Source organism: Coenobita brevimanus, chromosome 85 (assembly GCF_032717465.1).
Source record: "Coenobita brevimanus isolate Jiangsu-jjx chromosome 85, ASM3271746v2, whole genome shotgun sequence".
Taxonomy (NCBI): domain Eukaryota; kingdom Metazoa; phylum Arthropoda; class Malacostraca; order Decapoda; family Coenobitidae; genus Coenobita; species Coenobita brevimanus.
In genome coordinates, this window is record NC_137038.1 from 8,122,445 (window position 1) to 8,144,925 (window position 22,481).

At 42.5% G+C, this 22,481-nt stretch overlaps 1 protein-coding gene across 4 annotated transcripts in view; it reads left to right on the forward strand.

The window, feature by feature from the left end:
* The window catches only part of LOC145410335 (uncharacterized), a 140,994-nt gene that overhangs the window by 113,427 nt on the left and 5,086 nt on the right, over positions 1 to 22,481 (forward strand). For all 4 annotated transcript variants that reach the window (XM_080280470.1, XM_080280471.1, XM_080280469.1 and 1 more), the window contains exons 9-10: positions 1,431 to 1,571; positions 20,141 to 20,304. In XM_080280470.1, coding sequence (XP_080136596.1) covers positions 1,431 to 1,571; positions 20,141 to 20,304 — 305 coding nt within the window. The remainder of the gene's footprint in view (positions 1 to 1,430; positions 1,572 to 20,140; positions 20,305 to 22,481) is intronic.

The window sequence follows — 22,481 nt, forward strand, 5'->3', positions numbered from 1 at the left end:
GGTGGATGTGCAGTGCGTCCTTGAGTTTAAGGCCTGGGGGGGGGGGGCTAGGGTTACGATCGAAGAGTTGAGAGGTAGGATAGGACTGGAGTGTATTGGTGCTGTAATGAGGTGAGGTAGATTGAGATGGTGTGGGCATGTGGAGAGGATGGGGAATGATGATTGGGTTCACAAAATGAGAAGTGTTAACGTTAGGGGTAGGGTAGCAAGACGTAGACGAGAAAAGACGTGGGAGGAGGTCATTGAGTGTGACCTCAGGGATAAGGGACTGTAAAGGGAAGCTGCCAGAGATCAAGCAGCATGGAGAGCTGTCATCAGGTGACCGAGGCTGATGCATGCAAGCATGGAGCCTTTAAAAACAAAACGAACAGCATGAAGATCTACCTTGGCTTTCACAGTGCATCAGAGACCTGTCCCATTAAGGGAAAAATACTCTGGTGCAACAAGGGAAGCATTTTCAGTTTGTTTTTATCAGACATTATAGCATCACACACTTTTCCTTGTCCCTAGGCATACTTTTGGTATGTATTCCATTAAAAACTTTTCTCACTCTATTAAGTACTGTATATCCTTCAGTTCACCCACCCATCCATCATCCATCCCTGTAATGCCCCCTCATGGGGAAAGGAACCCATGGCTAGGCTACTCAGTCCAGACATTTGAGGCAAGAGTTGCTACTGTAGTTGCTTGCCCTCTAGAGATATTCACATGAGCAGTAAATCCCAGCCACCTTTCAGAAGTAATCCCTTATGAGCCACATCCATTTGGAGCACCTTAATCCACTAGACCACCAGGCATCTTTAAATAGGTATAAGGGCAGTGGGGCTAATACACTAATCACCACACCACAAAGGCCCACTCTTGATCTTCCAGTGTTCTTCTAGGTAGACACAGACGAACAAATATATGACTACTTCTGCCAAACACTCTTGGTGGAGGCAGCCCACTGAAAACTGAATTACTACCAGCTGAGAAGTGTGTAGAAAATTGCACCATCTTAAATGTTTTTTTGTGTATCAAATCAAGTCCTCTTTGATTACTTCATTGGGCCTTTATAAGTGCTACATATTTTTACTTTTTTAGTACTTTTAGAAACTCAGATTAACTTTCTCTCATTTGTTCCAGTTAAATTCATAGCATATTCATCTGTAATGAAATTTTTTTTTTTTTTTTTTTTTTTTTTTTTTTTTTTTTCAGATGTGTGTCCAGTAACATTATTTATTTGTTTATTTATTATTTATTTTTATTTCACATTACAGACATGTATCCAGTAACACTATTTATAGATATATTTCTCAAAGTCAAATGGCCACCCCATACGTGATTATGGCATCTGGCAATAGATAGATAGATAGATTTTTATTTTATATTACTGTACACTTATACAGTAGCATTATCCAGTTATCAGTTAATTGTTTACCTTCTGGCAGTTCTGCAACATGTTTGAGCACCTGAGCCCATCTGAATGGTTGCTGTACATATCTGAATGGCAGGATGGGACGCAACAGGCCAGCAACATCAGAGTTACCACTAAGATTGCCGTCAATGCTCTACTTCATTCTGATCCTAAGGTATGGTAAAGGGAGGGATCTTTTGTGTGTGTGTGTGTGTGTGTGTGTGTGTGTGTGTGTGTGTGTGTGTGTGTGTGTGTGTGTGTGTGTGTGTGTGTGTGTGTGTGTGTGTGTGTGCGTGCGCGCGCACGTGCGTGCATGCGTGTGTGCGTGCGTGCTTGCCTGCGTGCATGCATGTGTGTAATTACCTTGTTGTGATATACAGGAAATGTGCTATGCTCGTGGTGTCCTGTCTCGGTGTCTCAGCAGGTCAAACTTAGCTTGAAACTCATTTAATTTTTTGGACTGGACGATCTCTTTGTCCAAGCTGTTTCACAGGTCAGTGCATCCATATGGAAAACTGTATTTCTTGATATCCATCAAGCAACTTGTCATTTTCATTTTCTCTCAATGTCCTCTTGTTGTTCCCTCATCCCGTACAAACAGATCTTCTCTGTCAGTTTTATTTACATCCATCATGGCCCTGAACACTGCAATCATGTCACCCCTGTCTCTTCATTTTTCTAAGGAAGGCAGACCCAGCTTTTCTAGTCTTTTCTTTTGCGAGAGATCTGCTAGGCTAAGGACCATCTTGGTCACTGTTCTTTGTATTCTCTCGATTTTGTTTATATCTTTCATTTTGTGAGGGGACCACACAACTGCTGCATATTCCAACCTGGGGTGGATCATAGCCACTATCAATTTTTTCATCATCTCAACCATGTACTGAAATGCCACCCTTATGTTTGTCAAGAACTTATATGGCTCCCTAACAATCTTGTTAATGTGTTTTTCAGGTGATAAATTATCCTGGACCAACACTCCCAGGTCCTTCTCTTCCCTCGCTTTTGTGATCGGTTCCTTTCCCATCAAGTAATTCAGGGATGGCATCTTGGCACTTTTACCCAGTTCCAATGTTTTGCATTTTTTTATCATTGAAATTCATTTCCCATACCTGGCTCCAATCGTAAATCCTGTGCAGGTTTTCCAGCAGCATTTTGCAGTTTTCTTCAACTTCTCCTTTCCTTAAGATCTTTGCATCGTCTGCAAACAGACTTGCATAACTGTTCATTCAATCCACTATATCGTTTACTTAGATCAGGAACATTACAGGTGCCAGCACTGAGCCCTGCGGGACTCCACTTGTTACTTCCCTCCACCGTGACATCTTGTCTTTTATTACTGTCCTCATCTGCCTGTTTCTCATGAAGTCTCATCCACTCCAAGAGGTTTCCCTTTAGTTCTCCTATGTGCTTCAATTTCCACATAAGTTTCTTATGGGGTACCTTGTCAAAGGCCTTCTCCAGATCTAAGTGAACACAGTCCACCCAACTCTCTCTCTCCTGTAGCACATCAATTGTAACGGTAGGATTTTTTATCCCACCGTTGTTCATCAGTGTAACGATGAGAAATTGGATTTCCCACCGTTGTTGTTCCCCAGTGTAATGATGGTAATTTTATCCCATCATTATTTATCAGGTTTGTTCTGTTTAACTTACTTGTTGATGATACAAAGGGTACTCAACTTAGTCTCCCCTCAATGACTGATAAAGTATTCACCAAAGAAAAAATGAAAGGGGGGGGAGTAACTTCGACTTTGAATCATAAAGGTTAATTGCATAAAGGATATTTTTGGTAGCGTTTGTATTTTTAGCCGAGTCGAGAATAAGTTAGTACCACGTGTGTTAGTCGTTCCCAAAGCGGAGGAATCTTGAACTGGAAAGGGAGTGAGTCTTGTGTGAGCGGACAAAATTCCCTTCGTTGGATATCAAAATTGCATATACTTTACTTTAATAAATCTATACTTGTTAAACAACAGACATTTTTTTTTTAATTACATGACCTTTAATAATACGAAAAGAGTTGTAAATTAAGTACTAGTTTGGGCGATAGTAATACAGTACTGTTACCAAGTGAAACAATTTGAATATTTAACAATGACTCCTGAGTTCATCACATTTCATTATCGATTATCAGTTATTCTTGGGCTTGTCAATAGCCTCAAGACTGGGACATTCAATGTCATGGACTGTCTTTTCGGGCTGGCATAGCCTCGAACCAAAAATATTCACTCGTATTATTACGTCGGGCCAGTCTAAACTCATCACACAATTCACTAATATTTCATAATCACTCGGGCTTGCTAAGCCTCGAGGAACAATTCAAAATTACATATCCTTACAACCACTAAATTCACTTTAACACTCCCAGTATTTCTAACCTATTGATAAAAGAAGAGAAAAAAAAAAAAACGGTTGATGAGTTAAATTCGCTTTTCCGTTACTGATCACATTAACTTTCAAAACTCTGTACATTATCTACTATCAAAAAAAAAAAAGGTTCACCTGATTGATTCATAATTCACTTGCTACTACATTCAGTTATAAATCTATTTGTGGGTAGTGTAAGTGTGTGTGTACAACAAGTCTATGGGCAATATCACATGATGGCCTCGTGCAACCCCAAAGTCACGGTGTCTGTGGACTGAAACAACGTCTGTTACCCACAACGTCTGGATTGCCAATCTCTACGTTAAGCTTTTAACAACATTACTTCATATTGTTCACGACAAGCAAGAATTAAAACAAGCAAGGGGGGAGAAAGGAGGAATGTGTACAGCTCACCTGAAACAACGTCTGTTACCCACAACGTCTGGTTAGCCAATGCAACTTAGCTGGGCACATAGGGACACTACTGCTAGTCAAATGAGACTGTGTTTTTGTGATATGGTGGGTTTTAATTCTCTTCACTATTTATATAGTAGAGTACACATGACGTTAGGACTTTTGATTGAATTGGGGAAAATTTGGGATTCATTCCTTACTACAGTTAACCCGCGCCGTCCCGGCGATGTGAATTAACGTCCACACATGATGTGCACTCATGTCCCGGTGACGTGAATTAACGCGGCAACATTGCAAGGTCCCTAATTTGCACAATTTTCAATTTTCGTGAGTAATTTCGCAAGTAATTTTTGGCACGTATACACGGGACACCTTCCTCTATTCCTCTACAAGATGCCAAGCAGGGACAATGCCTTACACCGCATAACCTCTCCCCCCCCCCCTGCACGCCATTGTCTCGGCAATTCACCTGTTACCAGTGACCTGACCAATAAAGACATTCAGGGTCAGAGTGATTCCCCAATCGATGACAATGTGGAGGACAAAGTTTACATAGCATTAGAGGAAGAAACAGTCAGAAATGTTGATCAGGTAATGTGGGAAAAAAAAGGTCATGAATGGTGATGAGTTAGTGACTGAAACAATGCTTATAATGCCTATATTACTATTTGAAAACCAATATACTCTTGTACTACATATAAATTCGTACCAAGTAAATAAATAAATACTGTTTATGAGTGGATAAAATAATTACCCTCTCATAGAACTCGTTTTCTTTGGTGCCAGCCTGTTAGAAAACCCAGTCAGGTAAGGAAGTACTCGTACCTAAATCGAGTATTTTAAACCTCAGGTGAGCGATTTCTCTATGAATTTTGGATGTTTCTCACCAAAATCGGATGTTTGAGGGGAAAAAAAAAAAAAAAAAAGGTCCAAAAATGTCGGGACTGGGGCGTACCACTGCCCAGAAAACGTCGGGATGGGGCGGTTTAAATACTGAATTTACCGCCATCCCGCCCTGAGTTTGGGGTAGCTTATGCCATCTAGTGATGGCTAAGGCAAGCAGAACTACTTGATCCTCACAAATTACATTATCTTTGCCTTTTCTGATTATTCATTCATTCATTCATTGCCAGACGCCATGTATCCCAGACGGGGTATTTGGATTCTAGCAACTTCATCAGTAAGCATTTCACAACAATGATACAGAAAGAATTGCATACCCATTATTATTCTGTTTAAGGTTTAAACTTGGCGCCCGGCAACGACGCACCACAATCAAGGGGATGTTGGCCACATCTGTTATTCGTTACCTACCAGATGGGTGAACTCCCATAGCTCAACACTCCCAGTTACACTACCTATGCATAGATACAGAGATATATACATATAAAAATAAAGTTGTCCCTATATCGATCATTAACACATGAACTACTACTTAGAACAGGAGCCTTATAGACTAGTATTCAGATTACACTCTATCTAACTTAGAAATTACAGTACCTCTAAACATATACATGAATACTAAATTTGTGGCATTACACAATTGCCCCTGGGAAGAAGCTCAACAGATTTGACACATGACCTTCCATTTCGTAATCCAAACTAACTTTCTGCCAATATGTCCATCTCCTCCAGATAGACATCCATCTATCTTTCTGGATACTCTCGCTCAATCTTGCGACCATGCTAGTCAGGGACACTAGTCTATAATTCAGGGGTTCTTCCTTATTCCCTCCTTCATAAATTGGTACCACATTGGCCCTCTTCCATTCCCAGGGCACTTTCCCGTCTTCCAGAGAACACACAATTAAACTGTGAATTTCATCCGCCAGTTGTTCTCTGCATTCCTTTAGTATCCAATTCGAGATCCCAGCAGGCCTTGGACCTTCCTGACATCTTGAGTTTCCAGTAATTTATACACGTCTTGCGCTGCCACTTTTATATCTTTTAACACTACATTTCTAGTCACACCCTCCCCTTCCTTAAAATCCCTTTCTTTAGTGAAAACCAATTGGAAACTTTTGTTCAGTATATCCACTTGCATTACTGCATCTTTTTTAGACCTTTCCTTCTACTTTCAGCTTACTGATTCCCTCCTTGTGTTTCAGTTTGCCATTGACAAACCTATAAAACAGTTTAGGTTCTTTCTTACTTTTGTCAGTTATACCTCTCCCAAAGTGTGTTTCTTCCTCTCTACAGATTCTTATAGATTCATTTCTGGTTCTTTTGTACTCTTCTGTTGTTCTGTTATTGCCTCTCATTCTCCATTTGTTCCATGCCACTTGCCTTTCTTTTTTTAGCTATCATATACCCTCTGTTGAACCAATCCTTTTTGCACGTTCCCACTTACTCTTGGCACATATTTTTCCACACCCAAGTTGTAAAAGCCTAGAAAGATATCCCACTTCTTCTGCGTATCTCTTGTTTCTCTAAATTCTCTCCAGTCCGCTCCTTCAAAAAATTTTCTAAATCCTGTAAAGTTTGCTTTCCCAGAGTTGTATCTTCCATGCCTGTGTAGCTCATCTCTTGTCACCACATTCCCTCCTATCATTTGGAACTCAGTCACTACATGATTACTTTTTCATCTATGACAGAGATGTGTCAGAGATTCAGTATGTCAGGTTCTTTGGTTAGCAGTAAATCTTGTCATACTGGTGTGTTATCACCTCTAAATCTTGTCTCTTCTTTGACCTACTGGGTCATTACATTTTTCATTACTACATTTAATATTATGCTGCCCCACGAATCTTCACTGCCTCCTGAGTCCCACTCTTCCCAGTTCACCTCTTTACAATTAACCCGTCACGTCCCGAGGTTTTCCGCACCTCCGACATCCCCCAGTCCCGAGCTATTTTGGAAAAAATTTTTTTTTTAGCTAAAACTTCCGCTTTGGTTGAGAAACGAAGGAAAATCACCAAGAAAGGGCTTACCGTGGTCCATAAGTGGTCGGAACAAGTGAGGTCCCCCGTGTATCGTATTCTATCATTGACGTGTGAGGCGCTCACGTTTTCTGTGGTAGGAAATATTGGGAGAAACAACACACAGCACCTCTATATTTATTGAATTTGAACTAATAAACAATAACAGTAGCAATATAATGGATTTCAGACACATATATATGAAAAATAAGCATTGTACCATCGCGCGAGCATAGCGAGTTAGGTCCGAGTCGTAACATGCTATATGCTAAGTTTCTTGTATCAGTCAACATATCATTTTTTCTACTTGTATACTTCTGTTTCAATGACATTTTACCAATTTTTACTGTTTGTAAATGTTTTCAGATGTTTTCATTCATTATGATGACATGCAGCATAAGTTTAGCGCACATCGGCTTACTAAACAGACTCGCTATGACTCGTATTTCAACATATCCAAATGTTTAATCACTTTCCTATTATTTTTTCCTTTACATAGAACCTTTCCTCCACCACTGTAAATGTTTTCAATTATTTACATTCATTACGAGGGCATTTAGCAAAATGCTAGCGCATATTCACGTAGCAAGCACAATCTCAGACACTCGTGTTTCATCTTCTACTTTATTTTTTCACTCCAGTTATACTTTCCTACTTACATTACACACGTTTACACCCCTATACTGCACTATACATAGTTACTGGCATTATTTATTCAAGTGAGCGTCAGAATATCGCATGAAAATACCCTCACAATGAATGTTTTGACCAACATAATACTCAAACACTTACATACTAATTCTTCACATATATTACACACTTTCCCACTTGTTGACTTCTATTTTCATAATTATGGGCCTTATTCATTCAACTGAGCTTCAGGATATCGCATCTCTATACACACGCTAGGAATATTTTGACTTAGAATATATTTCAGCACTTACAATAATTTGAACTTATATTATACCCGTTAGCATTTCCATTAATAATAATTACATATTTACGGGCCTTATTTATTGCACTGAGCGACAGAATATTGCATCATAAAACCCTCGCTAGGTATGTTTCCACTTACAGCATATTTATACACTTACATACAATTTTTGCACTTATGTTATACCCGTATGCACTTTATACTAATATTTTCAGATTAACATGACTGATAATTTCACTGAGCGTCTGTTTGTCGCATTTGCTTCATAGTTTCAGCGTCCTATTGCATTCACACCATATCAGAATTGCATCAAGGTGTGATATTCGCTGAAACATGGGTGAATATAGAGACCCACGTCACACTCGACGCACTCATAGTGGGTGTCCTTCCTCTGTGTGGTGAGTCTCACCTGGGAATTGCTACAAACGTGACACCTGCGGTGGGGCCTAGGTCTGTTTGGCTGGGGAGGGATAGGAGCGGGGAAATGGCGGCCGGATATTCTCAGGGGAGTTTGGGCAATAGGGGCAGTGCGGGTGCGATGTTGGGGCCTTTCAACAGCATAACGTGCAAACATCTCTCTTGTGAGCTCCCTCACAAACCCTTCAAAGGTTTCCTGAACTCCTGTTGTCATGGCGTGAAGGTGGTTTCAATTCAGAGCAGTGATGTCTAGCAAGTGAAAGAACAGTTTCTTATACCACTTCATCGTGGTCCTGGCACACTCTGCCGTCGATATCATGGAGTCTGACTGGTCCACCAGGCGCATGTTTATGTTATAGTCCATGACACACTCAGGTTTCCAAATGTGACGCCTGTTCTCGCTCCGGTAATCAACGAATCAGTACGGTGCATCAAGGGGCAGTGAACCGTTGACAAGAGGCTTACTTCTCTATTATGGTTCCACACAGTTGCAAGGATGTTGTTGGCTCTGAAGAAGACAACCTCATTCCTGTCAAGTTTCTGCCCTACCTTGGCCATGTGAAGATAACGAGCGAGAAGAGGGCTAGTGTACCAGTTGTCCAGGTAGAGGACGTGACCACGATGAAGGTAGTCTTCTATCATTGTCTTTACCACTGCTTCCGACAGTCCAATATTCCAATCTTCTGTTATGTCTGTCTGTGCACCGGTGTACAAGACTATGTCTTGCACGTATCAAGTCCTACAGTCGCACATAACAAAGATCTTGAACCCAAAACGGTGCCTTTTGCTGGGTATATACTGCCTAAATGAAATATTACCTCTCCACAACACGAGACTCTCGTCTATGACGAGGTCTCTATACTCTATGGGGATAAAATGATGAACGAAAGGTTTGCCTCAGGTGATCAAAGACCAATCTAATTCGCCTCATCTTATCTGTGTCGTTCGCATTTGCAGGATCATGAGCATCATAGAAATGGAGGCGACTTAGAATTTGTTGAAACCGATTACGGCTCGTCACTTGCCCAAATATTGGTGTAAACATAACAGGGTCCCTTGTCCAGTAAGCCGGAATTCTGTTTTTTCGTATAATACCCATCAAAAGGACCAGGGCAAAAAATAGGAACATTTCTGAAAGGGAGACAGGGTAATCATATATGATAGAATGCCTATTCCTTGTTCCCAATCTTTCACTCTCAAGATGCTGGGTGCTTGCAAAAAGATTGGTTTGGTAAACAGTCTGCTCCACGAATGCCTCGCTAAAAAACAGGTGGAAAAAATCCAACCTGGTGGAATTACAGTGAATTCCGGGAGCAATGCAGCCAGAGCGCCCCTGCTCAGTGAAGGAGTGAATGAGGGGAGAAAAATCACTCCCATCCTCCCAATTCCATCCCACAAATCCCTCGTCCCCATCACCGCCTTCGTCGGGTGGGGAGGAGATTCTGGTGGGGGAGGTTGGGGAGAAGGAGTGCGGAGGGCTTCCCCACTCTCACTCCTCTTCCCTCTGCCTTTACCCTTTCCCTTTCCCTTACCCTTACCCTTACGGCCTTGAGGAACATTAGGGGGCTGTGGGGATGAAGTTGGGGAATATTGGGGAGCATAAGACGTGCTGGGGAGTGGTTCCTCCCCACCTTCCCCCTCCATGACAACACCACGTGATTTTTCACGCACCCTAGCTCGCCCATGTGGTAGGGGAGACTGGGGAGCATAAGACAGGATTGGGAGTGGTTCCTCCCCACCTTCCCCCTCCATCACAACCCCACGTGATACAGAACGCACCCGCACTCGCCCACGTGATACACCCCGCCGCCTCACACTACCTAGGAAGAGCAATGACTCACTCACTCCACTCTCACTTTCCATACTCCTCCCTGCACTTTCCCTTTCACTCCCCACTCCCTCCACAGCACTTCCTAACTCCCCAAACAAAATACTAGGCCCATACCTGCTCGTCTGACGTGGTGTGCGCTCGGGGCCACGATGAGTTATTACCTCACGTCCATACCACGTGGCAGCACGTCCCACAACTCCGTCCTTGTCCTCGTCCTCGAATTTGGGTTCCACATCACGTTTGGGCTGGGCATAGGATGTTGCACGTGGTTTCTTGGCCGGCTGCCCCTCTCTAGCAGCATGGTAAGTCACGTACTGCCGCTTCCTGGGGGACGGGACTTCTTCATAACTGCTGGTGGTTTCCTCCTCCTCTGGCTGCACATAATCTTTATCAACAACCTCATCATCCAGTGGGGAATCACTGTCGCCTGTAAAGGTGTCCAGGGCGGCTTGAATTCCGACATCTGAGAGACCTCTCGAAGCCATGTCTGAGCAGGACCGTTGCTAACAGGTGAGTGGACGAGCCGTGGGTTAGCACGGGTCACGCGGGGTCACCGAGTGTCCCCGCCTGGTGGCAGGTAGGGGAAGGTCAAGCGAGGATACGTACCGAAAATCAAGCGCAAAATTTGAAAATTGTCAAAATTATGCACTTTGCAATTGCACGACGTACCGGTACGTCGCCGGGACTGGCAAATGCAAATCATTGCAACGTACCCATACGTCGACGGGACGGGTTAAAATTGCTCACCAGGATTATATTGTTGCTTTTCTCAGTCATTTTCTGTAGGTGTCTAACCATGTCTCACAACATCTCCTGGTATTCATCTCCATTCGATGCCCTTCTCTTGAGGAGCACGTATGAAACCTCCAGAAGTAAAGGGGCGTATATGCAAAAACCTAGTTTTGAGTAATTTGCAATGAAAATTAAGAAATTGGTAAATCATTAGTTTTCAAAATAAATATCTATTATGTGTTACCATATTAATCATGTGGTCAAGGACTTTTTCCCACTGTGTTTTTTTGCGTATGTGTTACCCCCTGCCTAAACAACAGTATAAATTTATTTATGAAATCGAAATACAAGGTGATTTTTTAAAATTTTATAGTAAAATTAATAAACTGTGAAAGTTTCATTAACCTATGGCCACTAGTTTTTTTATTTAAATTTTTAAAATGTGTTTTATTGGTTTTTTTTTTTTTTTACCCCAAGAGCTATAAATACACTCCTATAAGTGAAAATGATTGTATAAGTTGATCAATAATAAGAATATGGTCACTCACCAATCCTACGATGAAAATGTGCTTGCTGGACTTAAAGGGGGGGAGGGGGGTCTAATAATCAAAGCACCGGTTAGGGCACGTACACGGTTCCCCCATGGTACGAACTGCAACTTGTTGCTTGGTGTGAGGGCTTGTGTATGCCTCACCACTGTCTTGGTTTTTCCTTCGCCACATTTGTCTTCTATGTCTCAGGCCTCCTCTTACGCTTTCGAGACAACGTACATTGTTGTCTTTCACTTTTGGTGTCACTATCACTCATGATGAAGCAGTAAAATCCGGTGAAAATAGACGAAATGTGAGAGTTAAAGTGCCAGGCATCTATCAACACAGAGGCAAGGCTAGAGATTGTGGTGATGGCGTAGGCCATGTGCGTCTGGCGGTACATGATTGGCCGAGCCGGGAGGTGTGTCGCCACCGCCATGCGTTCATTGGCTTGCCACTTCCGCCCCTTTACTTCTGGTCCCAGACTTGAGCCGACATTTTATGCAGCAAAATTACTTGACTTCCCTCTTTAGTTTAACCCCTCATATGGTCGAATATCATTTGGCACTTCATACCACGGCATAGAGGTGGCCTTGCAGAGTAGCTGCCAGACGTTACTGGAAAATTCAACTTTATGTGGGTTACGCCCCTTTACTTCTGGGTGCCTCATATACTACTGCAATGTCTGTCCTCCCATCCCCTCTGGTATCTAGCTTCATGTTTATCACTTCTGGCCTAACTTCTCCCAGTTCCACATCATCCACATTTATGCTGTTCTTCACTGTTATCATCACTCCTCCTCGCATTTTTTCGTTTGTATCTCTTCTCCGTAATTTGTATTTACCATCTCCCACTTGGATATCAATATCCCCTCTTAACTTGGTCTCTACAAAGCATGTTATGTCTAGTTCATTTACCCACAAGAAATCATTGATTTATAGCTTGCCGAGGTTAAGCCATCTGCGTTAGCATATGCCATTTGAAATCTTTTTACATTATTTTTTATTCTGTCCTTTTCCCATCCTTTCTCCGGCAGCACTGCTTCCTCAATTTCTGATCCATAGCTCTCCTGTAGAACTCAGTCGTCTCTTCCTCCATCATTCTCTGGTGTGTGCATGCGTGCGTGCGTGTTTACCTATTTGTAGTATACAGGAATTGAGCTAAGCTCATGTTGTCCTGTCTCCATGTCTATATTTATCTAGTCTAATTTTAAACACATGAATGTTTTTTGCATGCACCACCTCTTCATCTAAGTCATTCCAAATACCTATGCTTCTATTTGGGAAACTAAACCTTTTAAGATCATTAAGACATCTACTTTTGCTCAACTTGAAGTCATGACCTCTTGATGTCTGCACTGGAGTCTTTTAATGTATCCCATCCATTGGTTTTATCAATTTTAGGGTGGCTTTTTCTTCTTGGCCGTCGTGGCCGCCATGTAGACTTCTGTTGGGTACCTCACATGTTGGTGTGGTGGGCAATGAGAGGGCAGATACTTTAGCTAAAGCTGCATCTTCTCAACAGCCCCCAACCGACTACCCACTTCCTGCTTCAGATGTAACACCTTACTGTACTTGCGTTACGCAATTCATACGTGTTGGCAGAGACACTGGGATGTTGTTTCTCACAATAAACTAAAAGAAATCTTTCAGAGAGTGGTTGTGCCAAAGGCTCTTCCCTCAATGTCTCGGCAATTGGAGGTGGCTCTTGCTAGGCTTCGCATTGGGCATTCGTGGCTTACACATGGGTTCCTGATGAATGGTGAATCTCAACCGTACTGTGATGACTGTCTTGTTCCCCTTACTGTCCGTCACTTGCTGGTCGAGTGTCCGAGTCTGGGGGACCTACGTCAGAGATTCCTCCATAGGCATAAGGGGGCAGATGGTGCCTACTGTTTGTCCTCAATGCTTGGCGAAGCCTCTAGCGATTTTAGTGATGTTTTTAGTTTTCTTCAGGAGGCGGGCCTCCTTCCACTTTTATAAGTACTTGATATTTTATAAACTATTCTTTTATTATTTTTCAGTGTTTTGTTCCTACTACCAGATATTAACTTTAATTTGAATATGCACTTTTTATTTTGCTGTGCGTTTTACTTTGTCGTCCGGCGGCATATGACCCTGGCAGTTGCGCCGCCAGATTTTAATTATTTGCAATCAATCAATCAATCAATCATGACGATACCTCTTGTTCTTCCATCATCCAACACAAAAAGATCCTCTCTATTCACCCTTTCCAGTTCTCTTACATTTCTAAACACTGTGATCAAGTCACCTCTTTCCCTTCTCCCGCACATTGTTGGTAACTTTAGTTTTTCAAGTTTCGCCTTGTTGGACAGTTCTCTTAAGATTTGTATCATCCTCGTTGCCATCCATTGAACCCTGTCCAGTTTATCAATATGCTTCTTCAAATGAGGTGACCATACCACATCTGGACACTCTAGTCTTAGTCTTATCATGGTCACTGTCAACTCGTTCAGCATTTCTTCATCCATATAATTCAAAGCCACTCTCATGTTGGTCAGTAATCCATAAGTGCCGCCAATGATTCTGTTTATATGCTTTTCTGGTGACAAGTCATCCTGAATGATCACTCCCAAGTCCTTATCATCATTTCTTTACTAATTATCTCATTGCTCATTTTAAATGTCCAGTGTGTGTGTGTGTGTGTGTGTGTGTGTGTGTGTGTGTGTGTGTGTGTGTGTGTGTGTGTGTGTGTGTGTGTGTGTGTGTGTGTGAGAGAGAGAGAGAGAGAGAGAGAGAGAGAGAGAGAGAGGCACGAAGGGGGATGGGTGTGGGTAGGTGTAAGGGTGTGCGAGTGGTTGTGGATGGGTGTAATTGTGTGCAGGGGTGTGAGGGTGGGTGTGAGTAAGTGTGTGAGGGTGAGTGGATATGGGGATGTATAGGAGGGTACTGGTGGGGTTTGGTGGGTGGCAAAGGGGGAGGATGGATGATAGGCTATTGAGTTGGGATGTCAGACATAAGTAGAGTAATGGAAGAGGATATGGGGGGAAAATAACAAGGTGAGAGGGAGTGTGAGACAAGGACAGAAGATGAGAAGGTTATGTGAATGTAAAAGGAGGTTGGAGAGTAATATAGAAAGGTATGAGATGAAGGAGAGCTGCAAGGCTTGGTGGATGAGTTTGGGAGAGTGTGTAAGAAACGGAAACTAAAGGTGAATGTAGGGAAGAGTAAAGTGATGGCCTTTGAGAGAGGTGAAGTCAGTGAATGTACAGTGAGGTTGGATGGTGAGGTATTGGAGAATGTGAGTTTGTTTAAGTACTTGGGTAGTGTGATGAGTAAGGATGGGGGTTTGGAGGTTGAAGTGCTTGAAAGGGTACAGCAGGGAAGAAAGGTTGCTGGTTCCTTGAAAGCAGTGATAAGAAGCAGAGAAGTGAGCATGGAAGTGAAAAAGTTACTACATGACAGTATTGTGATACCAACTCTAACGTATGGAAGTGAAGCTTGGACGTTGCTGGAAGGACACAAGTCAAGAGTGAGAGCAGTGGAAATGAGTTATTTAAGAGGAGCCTGTGGAGTCACATGGAGAGACAGGCTGACAAATGAGGATATAAAGGAAAGTTGTGGTTTGGATGTGGATGTGATAGGAAGCATTAGGAGGAATACACTGAGGTGGTTTGGCCATGTGGAGAGGATGGAGGGTGAAAGACTGATGAAGAGAGTGTACGTGAGCGAGGTGGAGGGGGGAAAATGGAGGGGGAGGCCAAGGATGAGATGGAGGGATGGGGTGGAGAGGTATATGAGAGAGGGGGGGTAAGAGTTGGGAGCGGGGCAGTGAAATGGCGGGGGACAGGGCGACGTGGAGGCGATTTGTTTGTGGCCACCCCGAATGGGATTGAGGCGTCTGGCAATAGATAGATAGATAGATGAGAGAAATATAAAGGTCAGGAGATGTTCATTAGGGATAGAGGAAGGTGAGAAAGAGTGTGAGTGTGAAGTGAGATAGTGAGAGCTGTAAGTTTATGAAAGGGTGTAAAAATGACAGGGGATATGAAATAGACACACTGGATGAAGGCCGACAAGTGCTGGGTTTTACGGTACAGAAAGGAAAGAGTAGAATGAGATTTGTGAGTGTAAAGTATGATAGATAAGAGGAAGGAGGTATTAACATGGAGTCATAACTAAGTTTGAAGATTCATGTAAATGGTTTATTTTTATCTTGTCATTTATCAGCATAATGATGTGGTAGCTGTGTTGCATAGCACTTGTTATTTTGCAAGCAGCTTCATTCCTCATACAGCTTACACGGGGGAATTGTGCCTTTTGCTATCTTCTCTAATTCATGTCCGTAGAGAGATCAGAGAGCAGTTTTCTGAATTTATTCAACTAGTGTGAATTATGAATGTGGAAAACTGAATATAAATGGGATAAGATGATGATGCATAATGCAGTTTGGGGAATTATGATAATGATGATACAGCCCATTCGTTTAATACGTGAGTTTCTATGATGCGAAATGCCTAGGGCACAATGGAGGAGTGAAAATATTAAATAGTCAGTCATGCATGAGCTGGTTTTGAACATGCATAATCGGAGTGGCAAAGTGGGCCAAATCTGGTGCCGTGTCCCAGAGCGCAACCTACCCTTGTAAAGCACGTGAGGAAGTGATGTGGGTCGTGACATCAGCATGCTGTGTGACTCAGGGAATATTACCTATATCACTGTCACAAGCCATGGCCATAGATAGTGAAGATCTACTTATCCGAATCGTAAGCAAAATCTTGGCAGCCTTTGATGAGTAAAAGATCAAGTGACATTGAATGAAAACTGTAAACTGAGAGTTCACGTTCTGGTTGCCATAGAAAACAGCCTCCATTACTACTGAGGTAGGCATGCCGAGGAAGTGAACCGAAGGCATCAGACACTGATCACCACCTTCTCTACTCCTCCACCTCTACGATGGGCGCTTAACACCCGTCTAGCAGCAAACTCTCACCCCTTTTCTGCCCAGCTCTCTAATGCAAGAGTTAACCGTTTTTCCCAGTCCTTCATTAATGCAACAGGTCAACTCTGGAACTGTCTCCCTCTGTCTGTATTTCCTGCTTCCTATGATCTCTAGTCTTTCAAACTCAGTGTGTCCAGGCATCTCGAAATGATCAGCTCTTGAATCTGGCTCTTTCTTGTATTTTGTTTTTCTCTTGGAAGGAACAGTTTTGCGGGCTCATTGCCTTTGGTTCCTTCTTCCTCACATAAAAAAAAACACACACACACACACACACACACACACACACACACAAGAAGAAGATCCAGCGGTCCAGCGCCCTCAACATCAGCCGAGGATGACAGCAGTGGTGCATCTGTTGTGTCTGTCTTGGACTTAAGGGGTTCATGACAGATGTGGAGGGTGTTGGTGGTGGTGTGATGGAGTCAGGCGGTGTGAAGGGTGCTGGGGCCTGGGCACCGTAAGTGCCTCGCCCTGTCTCGGAACCCAATCTCTTCAAGCCAGCTAAGCCTTTCCTGCATAGATTTTAAGGTAAGGGGCTATTGTGTGGGTTATCCATACTGTGTACATGTGTTTAATGTCCCATAATTCATAGGCAATATGACAGACTAGGAGCCAAAAGGATGACTTTTGAGGCAGCCACACCACCAATTAGAATTTTCCCCGTAAGGTACAGTATGTTATTCGTAAAGCGCAAAATTTCTAGAGAGTGAGGTCTTCTGCCTCCTAAATTCTTGTGTATTAAGCAAACAGACGGTACCTATTTGGTAGAATTATTACTTTTGCAGTATTTCCTATTTCCAGCGGTAGGCTGCTTTTCTGTGCCAAAATTCCATGTTTGTGCTTTCACTTAACACATTTTTTTACTATGTATGCATTATATTGGCTGGCTTGCACCACCAGACAAGGGCTGGCAGCTTTATTTTACACATTCAAGCCATGTTTTACGGTTCTTGAACGGCAGCTGAGCTGTATGGCTGAGGCACACCATATTTTATTACTGGAGGTGTGACCTATCCCAACCCAGTGCTTCAGGCATGGGTATAGATATGAAAGGCTTTTGAGTTAAGGAGGAGAGGTGCATGGTATGTTGTAGTGGCTATGTTTGTGAGTGAGAGCTTGTGTATGTCACTAGGAAGCCCCAAGAGGGTTTGAACATAAAAGAACAAATGTATAGATGTACCACTGCTTCTGGATGGGACTGAACCCAGGTCAGCAGGATTGGTAGGCACATGCTTTACCAACCCAGCAACAAGGGACTCCTTATAAATATGTATGGCTCCCTCAGAAATTATTTTTTCCTTTTGGATCCACACATGGGAGGTGACAGTGAGCTTAAAACATCTCTGTGATGATGTTGAAAAATATATATAGGAATGACAGTCTGATAATGCCATTGGTCTAATTAAGCACCTCTGTTATGCGGGCCTTGAACTCACCTCACCACTGGTCTCATTTGTGCTTTCACTTTACTTATTTTTCCCCATAAAGTAGTTGGGACAAGCACTGAAGGCTTAGAGTTGGTACAGCTCACATTAGCATGCAATGTATCTCAAAATATAATTTTATTTCTTCAATTTGCTTTTGGATTTTAACACTTAACAATACACTTTATCACAGCATAAAATCAATTTTGGTACCTACCCACCCGAGGGTCATTGGTAGACATTAGGAAGGGCATCCGGTCATAAAGTGCTACTCACTCCAAACCTAAGTCCTCTACCCAGGGGCAATGCCTTGGCCCTTATCAAAAGAAGGGGACACTGTATTTAAAAAAAAATAAAAATAAAAAATAAAAAAAAATGTAGCTTTGAACATGATTATTTAACCCGAGACGTCCCGTTGATGTATGGGTACGTTGCAACATTTTGCATTTGCCAGTCCCGTCAACGTACTGGTATGTTTTGCAATTGCAAGGTCCCGAATTTGCACAATTTTCAATTTTCGCACGTGATTTTTCATACGTATACACAGGACACCTTCCTCTATTCCTCTACATGATGCCAAGCAGGGACAGTGCCTTACACCGCATAATCTTCCCCCCCCCTGCACGCCATTGTCTCGGCAATTCACCTGTTACCAGTGACCTGGCCAATAAAGACATTCAGGGCCAGAGTGATTCCCCAATCGATGACAATGTGGAGGACAAAGTTTACATAGCATTAGAGGAAGAAACAGTCAGAAATGATCAGGTAATGTGGCAAAAGAAGGTCAGGAATGGTGATGAGTTAGTGAGTGAAACAATGCTTATAATGCCTATATTACTGTTTGAAAACTAATATACCCTCATACTACATATAAATTTGTACCAAATAAATAAATAAATACCGTTTAGGAGTGGTGTGGAATAGTTATCCTCCCATATAACTCGTTTTCTTTGCAGCCAGCCTGATAGAAAACCCTGTAAGGTAAGGAGGTACTCCTACCTGTATCAAGTATTTTAAACCTCAGGTGAGAGATTTCTCTATGAATTTTCGATGTTTCTCACCAAAAGCGGAGGTTTTAGCCAAAAAAAAATTTTTCCAAAAATGGTCGGGACTGGGGGGTGTCGGAGGTGCGAAAGTGGTCGGGACGTGACGGGTTAATTACACCCACCCCCCTCCTATCATGCATTCTTCTATTGTCGTTTACTGCTGTCACACACACCCCAAAAGCTGCCATCCTCCTGCTGTCACGCACCTGAACGCGTTACCATTCACACAAAACCTTGGTGCATCAATCGATTTGAATCGCCTGGGCCGTGAGTCACGCCGCAGCTGATTGGTGCTACGTCATCGACCATCCTTGTTCTGTGATTGGCCTACTTTCCTGCCAATTCAGTCAAGTACACATCCCCCCATGGATAGCAGTAAAAGTGGTGTGCTGTGTACCATAAACTTTTTTTGTGAGGACAATGGCTGACAAACCCCCCAAGAAACCCCCGACCATCACTCAGTGTAAGGCAGTGGGACTTTCAAGAGAAGTAAAGAAGAGAAAGAACCTTACATATGCTCAAAAACTAGAGATTTGCAAGTTGATTGATGGTGGTGAGACAAAAAAAACATTGCAAAGAAATTTGAAGTGAATGAGTTGACAGTGAAATGCATTTATAAGACCAGCAGGGGCGGGATGTTCTGCTAGGCGAGGTGTCCATTAACTTACCTGCAAGCCTCAGAACCCCTCAGACCACCCAAGCCTTCATTTATCCTCATAAAGGTAATTGTGATGGCCTTTTATTTTGTCTGTTTATTGTTTATAATGATGTAGGTGTTATGTATTTTCATGTTGGAGCAGTGTTTGGTAAAAAAAATATATGCAAGGAGATGTATAATAGGCAAAAAATGTACAGTAGGTAGACCGGCCACCCAATAACCAATTAGAATTATTCCCATTGATTCATCAGTTCAGCTATCACGCATTTCTGCTATCACACGCAATTGCATAACCAATTAAGCATGATAGCTGGGGGGTGGGTGTATATGAGATTATCTTTCTTGCTGGAACTCAGTTGTCACATACAAGGAGATTTTCACAGCACAGCAATTTTTAAGAACCCATCTACACTGTTAAGTGAAAAATAATTGTATTTTTCACAGCACAGTAATTTTTAAGAACCCATCTACACTGTCAAGTGATAAATAATTGTATTATATATTTCATTCACAGGTGCAGGACTATGGAACAGCCATTATGTACAACCTGGGGACAAAAGAGGTGAAGACAGTGGTATTTGATGATGTTGCACCAGAGCTTGCTATGGCTATTCTTCAGTTCTTCAGTACCCACCCACCAGAGGAATTACTGTGGCGCTCCATGACAGCTCTTTGCAGGTGAGGGTTGCAAATAGGTTGGACGAAATGGGTGACATGGGTGAAACGAAAACTAAGCAAAAGGTAAAGCAATAGACCATGCTTCCATTCACTCATCATTCAGGCCCTCAAATTCCTGGCTTCATCAGATAGGCCAAAAAAATTTCACCACATTCTGTAGCTTCACATATACCTATCTGATAGAGCCAATCCGAACACTCTCACATTAAAAGGGGTACCAAATCCCTGGTTATGCACTTCTCCGCACAAAATTCATCCATCAAGCTTGGTCTCTTGTCAGTCCCTTAGCCTCACCAACTTCCATACCTCTCTTCCTCACACACTTATCCACCATAGCCCTCCACCTTCATGGCCTACCTCACTTCCTCCCTCCTTCATATTCAGTCAGTATGCTTTTTTCACCACTCTTTTGTCATCCATTCTCTCCACATCCAAACCCTCTCAGTACACTCTTTTCAATTCTGGTGTCCACAGACTTCTTCAGTCTGCATTTTTCATGTATCACATTATTCCGTACTCCGCATACATTCCTCAGCAGTCCCAACTCCACTGCTCTTACTCTTGACTTTTCATTTTCATGGCACACCATAGTCTCACATCTGTGTGTCAAAGTTAGCACTGGCACTCCTTCATGTAAGCCTTGCACAGCAGCAACACTCAGGCCTCTGTGTCTTATCAAGGCCTTCATAGCACCAGCTACTTTCCTTCCTTATGTCACTGTACTTTCCTCTTCTTTTGCACAACTTCCTCTCTTTTCTATCACTGTACCCGTGTATTTGAACTCACTCACCATTTCCAGTCTCTCTTCATTCACTGTAATATCATACTGGGAGTCACCTTCTCTCTCAGTAACCATCACTTTACTTTTTTACTCTTTTCTATATATACAGGCAGTCCCCAACTTACAACTAGGTTACATTCTGATAAACCCATCATAAGAGGAATATATCGTAAGTTGAAAATGCATTTAATACACCCAACCAACCAAACATCATTGCCTAGCCAAGCCTACCTTAAATCTGCTTAGAACACTTACAGTAGCCTTCAGTTGGGCAAAGTCATTAACACAAAACTTATTTTATAATAGAGTGTTGAATAGCTCATGTAATTTTATTGAATACTGTACTGAGATTGTTAGTGGTGAAAGTCCAAGTTCACATGCGATGGCCATTACGGGCTTGCTGTCTTTATGCTGGGCAAATGTCTTGAGTTTCATCTCAAGAGTAATTGCTGTCCTCTTCTTCTTCTCACCAGTAGCGGGAGACAGATGGGCGTTTCATAGACATAGGATGAATGGCCAAGACACAACATAGATACAGGGGGGATATCCAAAGAAACACTGGTAGCACAGGACACTGTAGAGCATCGGTTGCATACATTAGCGACCGTGTGGAAGACTGGGAAATGCAGCTCACTGCCGCTGCCCAGCATCACAAGAGAGTATCACACTGCATATCGTCTGCCCAGGAAAAGATCAAACTCAGAGTACAGTTTCTGCTGAGTATGTATTGCTAGTGCACAACCATAAAGTTGAAGAAGTGTAAGTTGGACCATCGTAACTCGGGGACGCCTGTACGCAGTAGAGTATATATATATATATATATATATATATATACAGTAATCACTATCCAACGTAATAGAGCCAAAGGCATGTCCAGAAAGTGGTCCTGTCCGGATAGTGGGCACCAGCCTCCTGGACTTGTACTTATGGACCCTAACTCAGAAAAACACCTATACAACTCCCTCTGGACATGCATAGCACCTATTTAAGACCCAAATCACACCAATAAGGGACATAAAAGACTGAAATAAATGCAAAAGAACCATAAAATGAGGTTTTTGAGTTAGGTTTATACAATATTAAACATTCTGGGTACTTACAAGTCCCTGGTTCCTGGACTGGTAGTTATGGACCCTAACCTAGCCTAACTCAGAAAAACACCTCCCTACTGCAAATGTATAGCACCTAAGACACTACATATTCACACCAATAAGGGACGTAAAAGAGTGAAATGAGGTGTTTAAGATAAGTACAATATGGAAAATACAGTACAGTACAGTATGAAACATTCTGCCTACTTACAGCAAGTCCATGGCCATCTCGATGAATAACCGCCTCCTCTCAGACTCTGACAGTAAGAAGGATTTCCTGAAGCACTTGCAGTACACTGTTCATG